Below are 16236 nucleotides of genomic sequence, written 5' to 3' on the forward strand. Positions count from 1 at the left end.
GAGAGTATTCAGAATTCTTGGCTGCACATCATGTGTGTGATGGACCTGCCAAAATATCCGTGGCATTGAAGAGGTTCATATAATATCACAGCCGTTTGATATTGTAACCCTAAGAGCCCCACACAAACAAAGAAAGAAAAAAGGCCTTAAGCAGAGCACTTCATTAGAGCTGCATAGAAGCCAATACTGCAGTTGCACTGAAATGTGCATAATTCATTAAGACCTATGCATCAGAATAGCTAAAACTATGTCTCAGAACATGCCCAGATCTCCTTCCTGGGCTAATGGTTTCAAAAACATATATCCATCAGCAGAAACTCACATTTGGTTCTGACAGATCCACATCAGTGACAGACCGCGGCACCTTTGGGGGAATCTGGGGTTTACAGTCCTGTTTCAAGCTGTCATCCTGGGCTGTTGCCTCCTGCTGTCTTCCCTCCCACTCCTTCCCATGGGGCGTGGCGAAGTCGTGGGAGTACACACGGTACTCTGTGAGTGGCCTGCGGCAGGTGTGCTGGATGGTCCCCCAGGCGGGACTGCTCTCACCTGGGTTGCTCCAGCGCTGGTGGTGCGTGTGCATGGGTGTCGCTCCGCCAGGGAGGCTGACCATGTCAGTGCAGCGGCCTGGGGTGGTGTTCTCCTGAGCGGGGAGGGTGGAGGACTTGCCCAGATAGGGCCTCCTGTCTGACCTGTATGGTAAATCCAGGTAGTGAGGTCCCACGGGTGGGCTCATAGCTCCTGGTGGGGAGTGCACTGAGACAGAAGACAGAATGGAAGAAAGTAAATGAAAAGTGACATTTGAAAGGGACTGGTGGTGTTGATGGTCTCCTCTTTTGAACCGGAAATAGACTTTTGCACTGTGTTGAGGTGCTTCAAAGCGGTTCATCACTGCAGTGGAGAGTGATTCATAGTTCTGCATATGCTGTCCACGCTAACTGTTGTAACACCACCGCAAAACTACTTGCATGCACGCAAAGTAATCCTGTTTAGTCTCTTTACACATTTCTCTTACGACAGAGTAGTAACAAAGACAGTGAAGACACGTTTTTCACTGGAATAGGCTCTACTAGATGATGGAGACTATTTCAAACCTCAAAGCAGCACCGGAAAAAGAGTGTAGTGAAGTAGCGAAACAGACCAATCAGTTCTTGTGGTGGCTTCTTTGCCTTTGTAACCCCTATGTGTAGTTAAACGTTTGAGGAGGCGCTTGTTTACTTGTTTTGTTTGGCTCTTATGGAGACATTGTAGACATCTACAGTCAGGATGTCACAACACCTACTTAAAAGCAGAAGTGTAATTCATGAAATGGAGTTGCTACATTTCTATGAAAACTTGGTCATAGCTTGGTTTTAGAGTCACGAAAAAGGTCAAAAAGGACAATTTATGGGGAAGGAATAGGAGGCAGTAAACTTGTCTTCTTGTTGTTGTTTAAAGCTGTTTCACCTGTTGAGTTGTGAGTTTTCTTTGACCCCTCCTTCCTGCTCTTTGTGCCCAGTTTCTTTCCAGTCTTTTGATTTCTTTTGACGGCAGGTTTAGACTCTGTCGCCACTCCGTTGCAATGGACACTCTGAAATGATGCACAGAGAGACAATCTATATGTATGTACTTTAAGTCCTAAATATGACAACTCCTCTGGTACTCACAAGAAAAAATAACAGTCATTGACCCATTATGACACACTCACATGACTCAGCACGATTTTTTGGTGGTTATTAGTAAAAAGGTCCGGTAACATTGTCCAAATCCCATTTGGGTCAGACAGTTACTCTGGACGATTTAGCAGCACAGACACATTGTGACTGCTGCTGATCCACTACTGGCAGGCTCTGCTTTGTTTGCTTCTCACTATGATGGGCATTAGTCAGCATGGGCACTGGGTGACCTGGCACAAGGCCTGTAAACCCTCCCTACTTCAAACACACACACACACACACACACACACACACACTCAGTCCTCCTCTTGTTTTCACATGTCTCTCTGCCATGTGGCCCAGAGATTACAGAGAGAGAGCAGTACCACTCTTTGGACCATCTGCACTGTATTAAAACTCAATCAGCATTTGCGTTAAATGATTGTGCCATTTAGGCCACCAGAGGCTCTCTGGTTGTCACAAGCAGGTGGCAGCTTGAAACTCCTAAACTGACAGCAACAGTTTCATTTTAATGCTGCTTAAACGTCAGATCGACACAGATGCATCGATCTGTGAGTTTTTAGGACAAAAATGTAATTTAGCGGTGCAGAGTTTAAAGGAAGGTGTTCTGACTCACATTATAGAAATACAGGTTCATGCTCTGCCACTCACCTGGTCTTTGTGGTTGCTGTTTGACCAATCCGGGTTTGGCTTCCATCCCTCATAATTACCAACCTGTAAACCAAACATAACAAGCTGTGCTACTTGGTTCACTTATATGAAAATATCTATTGAAGGAGATTTGTAATAAGTGGAAGAAGCTGAGAAGACAGCAGGATTTATAAGAGCATCCTCACCTGGTTTGGAGGCAGTTTCTCCTTTTTCTTAGTGCCAGAATGATGAGCTCCTTTTCCTCCTTTGGTTTCTGTTCTGTGTTTAGTCCTTTTTAGCTCTAAAAGGGCGCAAAGTGTAATCATATGTTTCATCATGTTAGTTATCAGTTGATTTGTGTGACTGCTCTGTGTCACTGCCTTAAAAATCTTATTAATGCATTTTTTCTCCAACTTAAAGGCCTGTCACTGCTTTGTGTTGTTATTGCAGGCCTGTGTAACATTACTAAATAGTTTGGGGTGCAGTTTTGGTGGTGAATTGGTGGTGAGTAAAGTCTTCAGACGTCATGCTGAGAGTCCAAATGAACGTTGGCATATAGATGAGCTTAGCCTATTTATTTCCTATTTACCTTCATTGTGATTGTTGGTGATGTGGACTAAATCTTCTCGGCTCTTGGCAGGCTGCCAGACTGCAGTATTACAGCCAGGGTTATCTGCCGTGGAGGGAGACAAATCAGAAATGTTGAGGATTTTATCTGAAAAGTCGGGGTGAACGGAGGCCACGGCTGCACATCACACTGAATGAAAGTGTTATCTGCGTCACGGACAGGAAGCCGAGTAAGTAATTGTAGCTTTTAATCTAATAGACAATGATATATTCTTAGCAGCTTTCAAAAGGTCAATTATTTCGCTGCAGTCTTCCTGAGGGTTCATGATTATGCGTGAGATACAGCAAATACACTCAGACAATAATGAACATAATGACTTTATCACTTCAATCAAATCTATTTGAATTAAAAAGATATACAATAAAAAACACACGAAAATATGTTAGTACTCACCCAACGCTTCATTTTCTGACGCAGATTTAGATACATGTGTTCTGAAAGTCAAATGAACAGAGAGACAGAAATATTATGAATTTGCCAGTACAACACACACTACAACAACCACATTGATATGGTTGATTTTTAGTCACTGAACACACAACATAACAACAAAACATGATTAAGACATAAATAGACGACCCACAGCACATAAATCACAGATCATGAAGGTAAAAACTAAAATCAAATTGTGGGAAAGTAGATTTATATTACATATTACATCAGTTGTGTACTCTGTTTAAGCACAACCTAGTCTTTCTGTGGACTCAAACACCACAATGTGACCGCAGAGTCATGTTTCTTTTAAAGTAAAGCCAGGGGAGAAAAGGTGTTGAGGAGGCTGGGGACTCTAAGTAGGGGGGCCTTGAATCCTCTTAGTCCAACTAGCCCAAAGCTATAATCTGCCTTCTGCTGGCCCAACAGTCTGCAGGGCCTTTCTTCTTCTAAAAAAAACACAAAAACATTCACTACCACTCACACTGAGTAACATATATATATATATATATATATAGCTTTTTTTTGCAATTGTTTCTAATGGGATGTCAATCCCTCTTCTTAAAAAGCATTGTATTAAGCAGATAGATGAGCTGAGGTAAGGATGAGGAGGGCAGTACTGCTGAGCCGGTCTGCTCTGCTACAGGAAGGATTTACAGCATTAACCCCCAGTGAAAATAAACAGGGAGCCTTTCAAGCCATATTATTACACTATGGGGAAAGCCCTTTCACTGTTTTTGCTGCGGTTCACATGCGCATGCAACTAAAGAAATAGAAAGAGGGCTAAATACAGTCGACACAAGCTTGACTGCCTGTCAGGATTATGATGTTTTTAATACTATTTCACTGTCTGATGAACATGATTAATATGGGAACAAGAAACAAAAATACCTGAGAGATAAACCCATTGTCATTTGGTGCAGCTAACACCGTGTGTGCATGTTTGTGTCTATCTCTGATGAGCTCACCTTCTTTTCTTTTTGTTAGAGTTTGTCCCCGGCATCGGAGCCATTTCCTGAAGGAAAAGAAAGCATTTTCAGCCAGATGTTAATGTGTGTCTGTACTGAATTTCCGATTTTCTGTCATATCTGAACTGATTTTATACATTGTTGTGTTCTTTAGCAGACTCATGTAGAGATTCAGTGTCATGACATGTAACATTTAATTTTCATGACAAGCTTGTCTAAAAAATAATCAGAATAGCAGCTGTCAACTGGCTCTGCTCATCATTATGATTTCATAATCAGCTTTATCTTAAAGGTACAATCTGGTCCCAATTCCTACGAGAAGTGACCCCACTCAATCTGGTCGTGTTTGTTCACAGGGCTCCACCACTCACAGTATGTACTACATGAATGTTTGTGGACATGCTCGAGAGTATCGTTTGTTCTTCTCACCATAGAAATGGATCTTCCAGAGCCTCGCCACTTTGTATTGTCATCCAGCAGGACGGCCGGGCTGCAGGAGCGGCTGCAGGAACGGCTGCATGAGCGGCTGGAGGAACGGCTGGGAACGGGCTGCGGCGGGCCGTCACTGGAGTTCTGCACCGCTTCATACAGGCTGTCCATAGACCCCTCCTGATACCATGTGGACAGACACACAGCTGTCAGACAGTTGACATTTGGCAGCAGGCATGATTTATGAATGGATTTAATCTATTCTGCGTGATTAAGATTAAGATGAAGAGCATAGTGTGCAGAAATCAAGCAGGTTTTAAAGGTTTCACATGCTGCACGATGAAACCTCACGCTCCTGCATTTACAGAATTAAGTAAAAATACAGTTTTCAGGGGCACAAAGACATAACAGTGCACATAATTCTTCATTTCACAGTAAACAGACACAAAGCATCAAAATTAGAGTTATGAGAATTTGATATGACAGTAGGGATGTGCTGCTGATGCTGCTCCAAAGCTCTTTTGAATTTGCTTGTCAACCACGGATATAGGGAAGGACTGAATTTCCTCAGAACAGATTTCAGTGTGGATTAATATTTGTTTGGCTTGCTTGGATTCCTTCTAGGAACATATAACCAATTTCTCTCATGATGACGTCTTATCTGTGTGCTGGACAGGATGAGGCCTATCTTTAATGTCGATAAGAGTGATTTTAATTCCATAAGATCAGGCTTTTTCTGGTTTGTACTCTCATAATGTGTCCAAATGATTAAAATATGCAGTGTATGTATTGTATTTTTTGAGTGAGTTTATGTTTATCTCACCTGTTTGCTCTTGTGTGTTTTATCCGTCGTGCCAGTTAATATCCCATACCGAATTACATGTATTTAAAATGAGTTATGTTTGAAATCATCACACACGTGATGTGGAATAACAGCAGCAGAGGAGACAATCAGTGCAATCGCTTCTCAAGCCTCTGTTTACTGCAGGAAGATGTTTTAAAGTTAATAATCCTGATCATTGGTCAACATCTGTCCAAAGGCAAGTTTCTGTATACACGCCTTTGAGCCCCACGTGTAGCACGACAGCTGCAGTAGCATCTGAGAGGCCATATGTGTGTGTGTGTGTGTGTGTGTTTGCGTGTGCTTGTCATTGCACATGTCACCTTGCTGATCAATACTATCTCTCTGCTTTCTCCTGTAGCATCACTTCCATCAACAAATCAAGCAAATATATAGTTTACAGAATTAATAGTACACATATACTACTGTTTCATACATTTCTCATGTTCTGTAGGTAAATCCCCATAAATCAGATGAGTTAGGGAAGTATTTAAATTTTTGACACAATTTTGAAATAGATTGTGCAAAAGGTGCAGCTTCATATCAGAAGAATATCTCTGTTGTTCAAACAGTTATTGATCTGTTGTCAGACAGTTGTCACACTAGAGTTACAGTCGTCTCTTTAGCATCATGTATAGCCTATTTAGAGGCTAACACACTTTGATAACAACACTTCATGGTTAATACAGCATGTTGTGTTTTACATTTATTCAATACAGTCTTCCTCGGAGCCAAGCTCACATTTGCATCACAAGTTTTCCTTAGTTTCTCCTTCAGCTACTCACACACAACTTAAAGGTATAAATGCAGGAAGCAAAGTGTGTCTCTTACCAGTGAAAAGCAGAAAAGGTTCATGTTGGACGAGAGGTATCCAGTTCACACCGGCGCGTCTGATGGAAGTGAGAACAGCAAGCTGAGTGACAGCCAGCGACAGAGAAACAACAGCTCAGTGTGAGCCCAGCCCGGGTTGCCTGCTGTCTTCTCAGATTAATACCACAGTGAAATCCCTCCACTAATCCAATAGATGGACCACCATTACTCTACCAGCCAAAGAAGAGCTCACTCTTGACAACAACCCCACCATTGGTGGAGCAGCAGACTGAGTGTTTGTTTTGAACCTTTTTTTTTTTTTTTTTTTCTGCAGGGAAGCTTTGACCAGCAGCCATGCTCCTTTTTGTATTATTACGATACTGTACTTTACTTAAGTAAAAATAAATTGTCCTGCATTGGAAATCCTGTGAAGTAAAAGTATTTATTTGACATATTAAAATATATATATGTATGTATAATGTCATACACTGCGACAAATACATGTTCAGTACAGTACAGAAATATTATTGGCACAAATATTTTTTAAAAATATATCAAAAGTAAAAATTATCAAAAACTGTCCCCTGTGAGTGATATATTATTATATATGACATAACTAAATTGTTAATACTATTGCATTAATGCAGAAGCAGGGTTTTACTGCTGTGGCTGGTGAAACTAGTTTGAAATATTTTATATATTATTCACTATACAGTTTTAACTACTTTACCAACTAGTAGTTTAATCTATTTGTTCCCTCCAAGGGATCGCAGCATATGTGGGTGGTTGTGAGATGATTAATGGGGTAGGATGGCAGAAAAAAAGAACTAGGTTCTGCCACAAAAACTAATTTTTTGGACTTTTGGACAATCTTTTTGTGAAATATTGGATAATTTTACCTCCTCAGTCATTAGCCATTTATTTAAATGAAACCATCTGAAGAGGTCCCAACACTTTTTTTCAGAAGTCACATGCCAAAAAGGTTGTGAACAATTAATTTAATCACTGAGAATGCATCTTAACTCTCCTATTGTGTTGTGAAAATGGTTTACACCTTCAGTGTTCAAAACTGAAATGAGTCAAATTTGACCCGTGTTTGAATTCATCAACAAGCACTGAAAAAAACACTAATTATCATCCAGTGAAAAGTTTTATCTGCTGAGTGACTTATTATTTATCCATAACCATAATATATCTACATGTATATACTTACTTTGATATTTTATGTACCTTGGACCACATTTAACAAACAATGTCTATTTTATTGCTTATGATGAACAGAACAGGCAATGTCCATGACATGACCTGATGAACAAAATAATTCCCAAAATAACTTGTTTATATTTTCTTATACATTAAAATGAGCAATTACTGTTACATCTGTTGTGCAATGTTGTCAAGTCAATTTCCAAAAACAACATTTTATCTTGGTCAAAAACACAAGTGTCATCATGATGTGTGTGTGTGTGTGTGTGTGTGTGTGTGTGTGTGTGTGTGTGTGTGTGTGTGTGTGTGTGTGTGTGTGTGCGTGTGTGCACATGCACGCTGTGCCAGGTGTGCAGTGAGATTTGGGAAATAAAGCACGAGAAAACCCCAGTCTATATACTGCTATACAGCTGGGGAACAGGAGATGTGTATCTGTGTCTGTACCTGTGTGTCTGTGTGTATGTGAGTGTGTGTGAGTGTGTGTGTGTGTGTGTGTGTGTGTGTGTGGGAGGGGGAGGGGGGGGGGGGGGGGGGGGGGGGAGTGAAAGAGAGAGTGGGGGGGGTGCGTCGTATCGTATTTGCTGCACGCTTCTCTACAATTGAATTCAAGTCAATACGCTTTCTTGGAATGAAACATAATTTTATAGTATACTATTTTATAGGATTTTATTACTATCATTTTTGTTTTGTTGTAATTTTTGTTATTCATGATGGTTTGGCAACATTTACTATGCATTTGTCTGCATAAACAACCCATAGCAAAACAGATGCAACTTTTTTAAATAGGCATTTAAATATATGTATATATATATATCAAAATGTGTTTTATTGTATTCAGTAGGCCACTGTACAGGATGTAATGAAGCCTTGTTTTGATCAAATAAAAATTAAAAGTATGTTTCACACATCTGAACTTGAAAACACAATAGGAGGGTTAAACTAAAAAGTAACCAGTGTCTATATCTGGAAAATAACTGTAGTGGATTTTCTTGACATGTGGAAGAAGAAAGTTGCATAAAATGGAAATACTCAAGTTCCTCAAAATCATACATAAAGGAAGGGTTCACAGTTTTTCAAGTCTGTCTTAAAACAACAGTCAGGTGCCCAAATGAACATTGAAAAAGGTTTTACTCGCTGTAATCATTCCTCCAGTTCATATTGACCATTATAAAATCCCCTCCAAATGTACTTACATTGTAAGTGATGGGGGCCGAAATCCACTGTGTTTGTTTTGAGAAAAAAAGTATTTAAAATTGTACCTAAAGATAATGTGAAGCTTCAGCTGTCTGAGTCAAATAAAGAGGAAATTTTCCACATTTACACCCTTTTTAGTAAAAAATTCCCCCTTCGTATCTCGATGGAAAGCGTCTTCCTGTTCAGCTGTAGTGGAAGGATTGTAACAAAAAGAGGGAATTTGGCACTAAAAAGACAGTAACTTTGAAAGATATTGACTTGATTGGACTAATTTGGACAGCTGGAGCTTCATATTATCTTAAAATAAACTTTTAAATACATTTTTTCATGAAGGAGACCCTTGGATTTTGATTTGCATTGAAAGTGTATCATGAAGGGAACTCTTAATGTCCAGTATGAACATGTGGAATGATTACAGCAAGAAAAACATGTCTCAGTGTTCATTTGGATACCTGACTTTCGTTTTCGGCCAGAGTTGAAAGACTATGAACCTGTCCTTTAAGTATGATCTTGAGGTACTTGAGTATTTCCATTCCATAAACATTTATGGATTTATTATTTTTGCTTCGATACGTACATTTTAATGGTCATTCTGTCAGATTCACTATTCAAAATAATAACATCATGCAACTTAACATTAACATATATCCATTTTATACTGTACATCCCCTTATTACCAGGACAAGTCATTTTAAAACTCAAAAAAAACTTCCAACATGGTTTGGTTGTCCGAGGAGTGACAACAATCACAGAAAGAGCTTTTATAATATGTGAAAAATGCACTTCCAAAAATATGTTTGAGGCTTCATTTACAGTACAACAACAATGCCTTCAGGCATGCAATTGTCATTTAGACATTAAACAAATAAGCCCTGAGCGTGGGGCAGGCTATTCTCACATTCTCAGCCACAGCTCTTTCCTGTGTGGGCAGCATAGATGTGTAAATACTTTTTTTCTCTCTTGCTCTAAATGTCGCTACGTGCAACTACAGCCTCTTCAGAGATCAAAATTACATTTCTAAACGATGGAACGTTTTTCCATTTATCTTATCTGTTTCTTACCTGTTTCGCATACAGTATTAACCACATCACACATGAGGTGTAAAGGTTGCGCTCCAGCTAGTTATTAATCCACCAATCATCTGCCTCTGGTGTCTGATCTGCTCTAATGTAGAAATGAAACAGCTGGAGAGATTAACACTTATGACCTATATTTTCCTGCTGACATGACAGACAATATGATATGCATATAATAAGTGGAATGATGTGTGGCGTTGAAAAGTATTTTGAATCCATCCTTTTCATTCAACTCAGGTCATTCTTGATATATTCTTATGTTTATGTCAGTGACCTGGTGTGAATGCCTTTGTGTCATCCGAGCAACAGGAAACATGTCAATGGTTTTAAATGGAACATGAGTTCTACAAATAAATGAATTAACCAAATAATCACTTTTCCACTGACTTCAGACCACTTGGCTTAGTTTAAGAGTCTCTGTAAAATGGCCAAATTACTCAGCATATTCATGCAGTAGATTGAAGTTGATATTTCATTGCATACTATTCTTAGCTCTAAGTTGAGCAGTCAGCCTCTGAATAAGATGTGCTTTGTTGTTTGTTGTTGGGGTTTTGTTTCTGGGCAGACATCCAGGTCCTGACAGTAACAGGGTGTGACATGGCCAGTCTTCCTCTGAAAACATGGTAGAGTGAGAGAATGCTGTCACGCCAGGTACTCACGTCAACAAGGTGTTTTATTGTCTCTACTGAAGAGAAACCATTGGTGCGGCTGTGTGGTGAAACAGGATCAAACGTCCCTTCATCATCAAGTCAACTGGGCCCTTTATGGGCCAAAGTGGAAGACCTTTTAAGATGTGGGTTGAACTTGCATTTACACTTTATTTCTCCCAATTATTAACAGGTCTGAGGATGACCGGTCACCTAGTTCTCACTTATAATCCATCCTGACCCCTTAGACCCACATGGGTTGACACACTAGGGCTGATGCACAAATTCTTACCCCACTTAAGGTTTAAATGCTAGTCCATCACTAATTAACCACTCCATAATCCATAACCAATGTACAATAGGGCCCACATGGGCATGATGGCTAAGATAACTGGCCTATAGTCATTTATTAACTGGTTTAATTTAGCTCTTGATGGCTGCTGGTCCAGTTTAAAGTTACCCTGTAGAGTGTTTCTCCCTAAAATGTATTGTGTTCATCCTTTAGGCCTTACAACCACACTGAATGCATTTTCTTCTGCATAAAACATTTGCCAATCAGATTTTTTGAATATTTTGAATCCTGCATTGATTGTATCAGTGTTTACCTTGGCCAGCTGTCTTCTTTGTTTCTTGTTGCATTACTGACAACAATTGTTGATCAGTGAAACTGTCAGCAGGAACATGTATTGATCAAAACAAAACAAGGATCCACCAATCAAAAGTGTAGCAGCACTAGTGGTGGGGTACCTTTAAAGTCTCTGACTATCAGAATAGACCTCAATTCGAGCACAGTTACCACAGTTGGGTTAGCCATTGGGATGGCACATCGATTGTGTAAAACAATATGGATATGCTCTAAAATTTGGGAACTTTTTAAATCTTTTTTCCCACCTCACCTGTAACAAAAAACGACTGAAACAAATGAATGATATCAATTAAAAGATTTATTCTTTTTTGCTTGATGAGTTTGAAACAGATGCATCCCTAAAGGCAGTCTAACTTTACATTGCAGCAGTGACAGACAGCGACCCACATAGCAGTAGGCTGTTGCAGTGACCCACTAAGTGACATCAGGAAGGGATTAAGTGTGCGTTTGTGTGCATGTGTGCTAGCGTGTATATGTGGTTGCACTGCTTCTAGTGCTGTTTCATAAAAAAAAAAAAAAAAACATAGCTGTGACTACCAGTGTGTTGTGCAGTTTGAGAAGGCTGTGAGATAATGAGGCAGAATTTGCAGATTTCATTGAAAGTCTTTAAATAAAAGCAAAAGGAATCAAGGACAGAACTGTCACATTAAAGCATTTTAAACTAGCAAATCATCTTCCATCACATTCAGATTTATGTAATTATGTAATTAACTTTGATCCATCAGAAAGTGAAAGCAATCGCTGAGTGATGCCTCAGGTCTAGCACAGGTCTCCTTGGCAGCAGGTTGTGAAAAGGTCTTCAGCACAAAAATCCTCACAAGTTCGAGAAAGTTTATTATCTGTTAAAACACGAATACAACAATATGCAATGACTAAACCATTCCAGTGTCACTGCAATATGTAATAAAAGAGGGACATAGAGATAAACACACATATTTAAACACAGACATGAAACAAAACAAAGTGAAAGCATGAAGTCCTACATACCGATGTCAGTGGTCTTGCAGTACTGGGCTGATGACGGACATTCTGACACATTCTTGCAGATGTCGTCGTTCTCACCTTCACAGGTGTAGCATCTGAGTGTGAACACTGACGAGAAAACAAATCAATCAAAATTGAGTTTTTGTCTATCATTTGTTGAACTTATTACTTAGAAATATTATGAAGTCATAACATCATCATTTTGTTTTAAATTTGGTCAGTAGTACTGTGGGAATTATCAATGACAGGTTTTCCCTCCTCTTGTTAAACAAACAATGTCCGTCCACAGGTGTAATGTGTCAATGATCAAATTAAATAGTTTCATTATAGTTAAAGAGACTTATGAAAGTATATTTCATCTCATTTTGACATTTGCTTTAGTAAAAAATGATGCAAAATCTCAATATGAACCAAGGATTACTCACCTTGAGTGCTACACAGCAGCAGCAGCAGTGCGAGAAACAGGACCTTCATGTTGTTGGATGGTATGTGGACAAACCTCCTGCTCCGGCGCTTTTATACTGGCACAGCACATACCAAACTAGAACTGAATCACGCACTTCCTTGTGTAAGATATTCCAGTACTTTCAATTCTATTGTCTCAAAAGAAAAGAAGAAACTTAAGGAAACAAAGAGTGATTTCATCCGCTTCGTTCTTTTGTCAATGAGCAAGGTCTTGTGTTGCAGTTTCACGTCAGACCACTTCATAGATTTCAGCAGGTTAATCTGGATTTCTCCATACTTTGGTTCGGCTGAGGTGATCAAGGCCAGTGAGGCAACATCCTTCCCATAACAGGACAACAGTACTTCATTTTGTTAGCCACTGCAGTATATTGTATTATGGCAGTGGCCTATTTTAGTGTAATTTAAGAGAAGCTGTGCTTTTTCCATCTTGTTCAATTTAAAAAGAAGTAGTAGAAACATTGCCCTTCTGGTACAGATTGATTGCAACTTATCAAAACTTGCCTAATTGTGGTGAAAAACATCAAAAACAGACAAGAATAAGAGTCCATGGCCAAGTTAGCAGCTCTGTGAGGTTGTGGCTTACTTTTGCACAGTGTTGTTTTGAGCTTAATGCTAACATTAGCATGCTACCATGCTCACAATGACAATGATCACATGTTTTGCAGGTAATGTTTACTATTTTCACCATCTTATAGTTAGTGTGAGCACCAAACACAAAGTACAGCTGAGGCTGATGGGAAAGTCATTAGCTTTGCAAATAAAACGAGGTATTGGACACATTAAAATTTTGACCTGATGATTACACTTAAACATCTGGATCTACAATTAATCCTGAGAGTAACATAATCTGTCTGCACCAAATTACATGGAAATCCATCCAATAGTTGTTTAAACACTCACTCCAAGCCACAAATGTCAACCACATGGTGGCACTTGAAGACAAGTCATGAGATCACCAAAATCAGTAGGATTCATCCTCTGGGAACAATGAATTTCTTTACAAAATTTTGTCCTAAACTATCGAATAGATATAGATATTTCACTGCATAAGTGAAAACCTTGATCTGCTTGTAGTGCTAGAGAAAAGGTCAGGGGATTACCAAAATCTGTAGGATTCTTCCTCCAGGGTCCATGGGGAAAGACTTTAAACAGATGTTTATTTTATCTTATTTTTTTATCCTTTTTATTTTTTATATTAAATATAAAACTTATCAGCTTTTTACCAGCATTATTATTATAATGAAGTAATGTAATTTACTTCAATTAATTATCTGTTTCATATAACCAACTTGTTTACCAGTGAAAAAAATCTAATAGAGTTGTTGTAAAAGTAAAATGTATATATATATATATATATATATATATATATATATATATATATATAGTGAGAAAGTGAAAATGTAGTTTCAAAACATGGCTGTTAAAATTATCATCAACAATGCAAATAAATAACATTTATAGGTTTGATAAAAAATACATCATAAGGTACACCAGATAGTGTCACAACTATAGAAATGTAGTTTTTTTTCATCTATATATCATGACATCATTTAAATACTGTACTTACTATATTTATTTACAAAACATGTCACTCAAAATCTAATAATATCCAGTCAGATTTAGTGTCAAAGTTTACATATCAAGTATGAAAAATTATAACATACACTACTCACTGAAATGTGTTTTAATTACTGCATTCATCACTCTAAAAAAAGAAAACAATGACATAACTCACTGAAATGTGTTATAGGCTACATGTATAGACAGGTGACAAATTAAAGGAAAAACCAACATAAAGTGTCTTAGAGAGGTGATGGGCACTGTCTAACACATCAGTCCAAAATCTCCCATAGGTGTTCAATTGGGTTGAGATCTGGTGACTGCGAAGGCCATAGCATATGATTCACATCATTAAATACTCATCAAACCATTCATTGACCCCTCGTGCCCTGTGGGTGGAGGCATTGTCATCATCCTGGAGGAGACCACTCCCATCAGAATAGAAAGGTTTCATCATAGGATAAAGGTGATCACTCACAACAACTTTGCATTGATTTGCAGTGACCCTTCCCTCTAAAGGTACAAGTGAACCCAAACCATGCCAGCAAAATGCCCCCCACAGCATAACAGAGCCACTAGACCCCCTCAATGTGGGGTCAAGCATTCAGATCTGTACTGGCTTTTCCTTAAACGTGTCACCCGTTTGTATCTCCTTTAACACTCTATTTTGCTGTATGTTTCCCTGAGTTTGATGTGGTGGCTCTGTGTGAAAGCACTGAACTAACATTATGTCTCAGTGTCTTACAGTATGTTTGCAGTCACTTTAGCCCAATTTTTGCCGCAGAAATTCAGTTTGCAAACAGTACAATTCAGTAACTCCGTCATATGTCATACAGCACAATACAGGAAATGTTAAGATGCTTTATTCACTTAACCAGTCAAGAAAACAGCTTGGCACACATCTGAAAGCAGAAAATAGCTGTTTCATAAATATTCCTAAGTATATATCATACTTTATGCAGTAGGTAAGGATCATATTACACTGTACATTGCTACTTTGAAATTCTACAATATAAGAGTCACTTTGGTAATAATAAGTAGCTTTAATAATACATCAGATAAACTGTAAAACCTCCTCTACAGTTCTACAAACTTTCCAGCTGTGAGTTGCTGCTGAAGGTGACAACGGCATGAAAGCTCAGTTGCCCTTTAGTGACATCTATAGGCATTGATGTGGAAGTGCAAGACAGTGCACGCATGAGGATTTAGTATCTAAAGTAACACAACAAAAAACAAATATTCTGTTTAATTATGGAGAAATGAAAACATAGGAGCACCAATATAGAGACTGTGAGATTTAGTTTGTGAATCATAAATTGAGTATTTTCATTTGGTAGGTCGGAACCAAATGTTCACATGTTTTACCCAAAACACAAATTCTTCCTTACATATTTTCAAGTTTTAGACTTTAGGTGTTGTGTTTTTAATGCCTTCCAAGCTGCCTTTGGTTCTATCTGAGCTTTTATTGTTGTCAAGTTTGTTGTGAGGGTATTCAAATTAAAACTCACCGAGCAGGTGTCATTTCAAGGTCTGTGGATTTTCCAGTGAACTGCTTTTGCATTTTTTTAAATGTAATTTTTAAATGCTGACAACACCACAAACATATTCTGTTCTGTGGGTGACCACCTGAATGAGCCCTATCGAGCAATGACGATAAACCATGTGAAGCTAGAAGGCAATGCTGAGTGATACTGTCAGGTTCTGTCACAGTACAGCAGGAGATATTGTTTCTTTACTATCATTTCAATCTTACTGGTCTGAGTCATATTAAAGCTGAATATAGGTTTAAAAATAAATGAAGGAAGGTAAGTAGATAACAGATGAATGTGTCATTAGTCACACTTCCCCCGAAATGTTTACCAAAGAACAGGATTTACTCGTTGTCACAGTTCATTTCAAGGAAAAAATATTGTGTGTGATTAGTTACAGCACGTAAACAAAAGATATTTCTTCACTGCAATTCTGCCACAGACCATGTGTAGACAGCCTAAGGCTTCGTTGTGTTTGAATATGTACTGTTTGTGTAGGTTTGTTATCAGCTTTGAGTGTTTACACCTACTTCAACCAG

At 38.7% G+C, this 16236-nt stretch overlaps 2 protein-coding genes across 2 annotated transcripts; both read right to left on the bottom strand.

Annotated features, from left to right (window-relative positions):
• Window positions 1–307: 307 nt before the first annotated feature.
• On the bottom strand, window positions 308–6605 carry LOC122983479. The gene is made up of 9 exons (XM_044353212.1): window positions 6412–6605; window positions 4740–4919; window positions 4311–4357; window positions 3304–3344; window positions 2872–2955; window positions 2489–2583; window positions 2304–2366; window positions 1444–1567; window positions 308–753 (listed from the first exon to the last, which is right to left on the bottom strand). Exons 1-9 carry the CDS (start codon window positions 6433–6435, stop codon window positions 308–310), a joined length of 1104 nt encoding a protein of 367 aa, XP_044209147.1. The 5' UTR covers window positions 6436–6605.
• Window positions 6606–11437: 4832 nt separating this feature from the next.
• On the bottom strand, window positions 11438–12756 carry ly6d (lymphocyte antigen 6 family member D). Its single transcript, XM_044354896.1, has 3 exons — window positions 12569–12756; window positions 12147–12251; window positions 11438–11998 (listed from the first exon to the last, which is right to left on the bottom strand). Exons 1-3 carry the CDS (start codon window positions 12615–12617, stop codon window positions 11919–11921), a joined length of 234 nt encoding a protein of 77 aa, XP_044210831.1. The 5' UTR covers window positions 12618–12756; the 3' UTR covers window positions 11438–11918.
• Between the last annotated feature and the right edge of the window lie 3480 nt (window positions 12757–16236).

This window comes from Thunnus albacares, chromosome 6 (assembly GCF_914725855.1).
Source record: "Thunnus albacares chromosome 6, fThuAlb1.1, whole genome shotgun sequence".
Lineage (NCBI taxonomy): Eukaryota > Metazoa > Chordata > Actinopteri > Scombriformes > Scombridae > Thunnus > Thunnus albacares.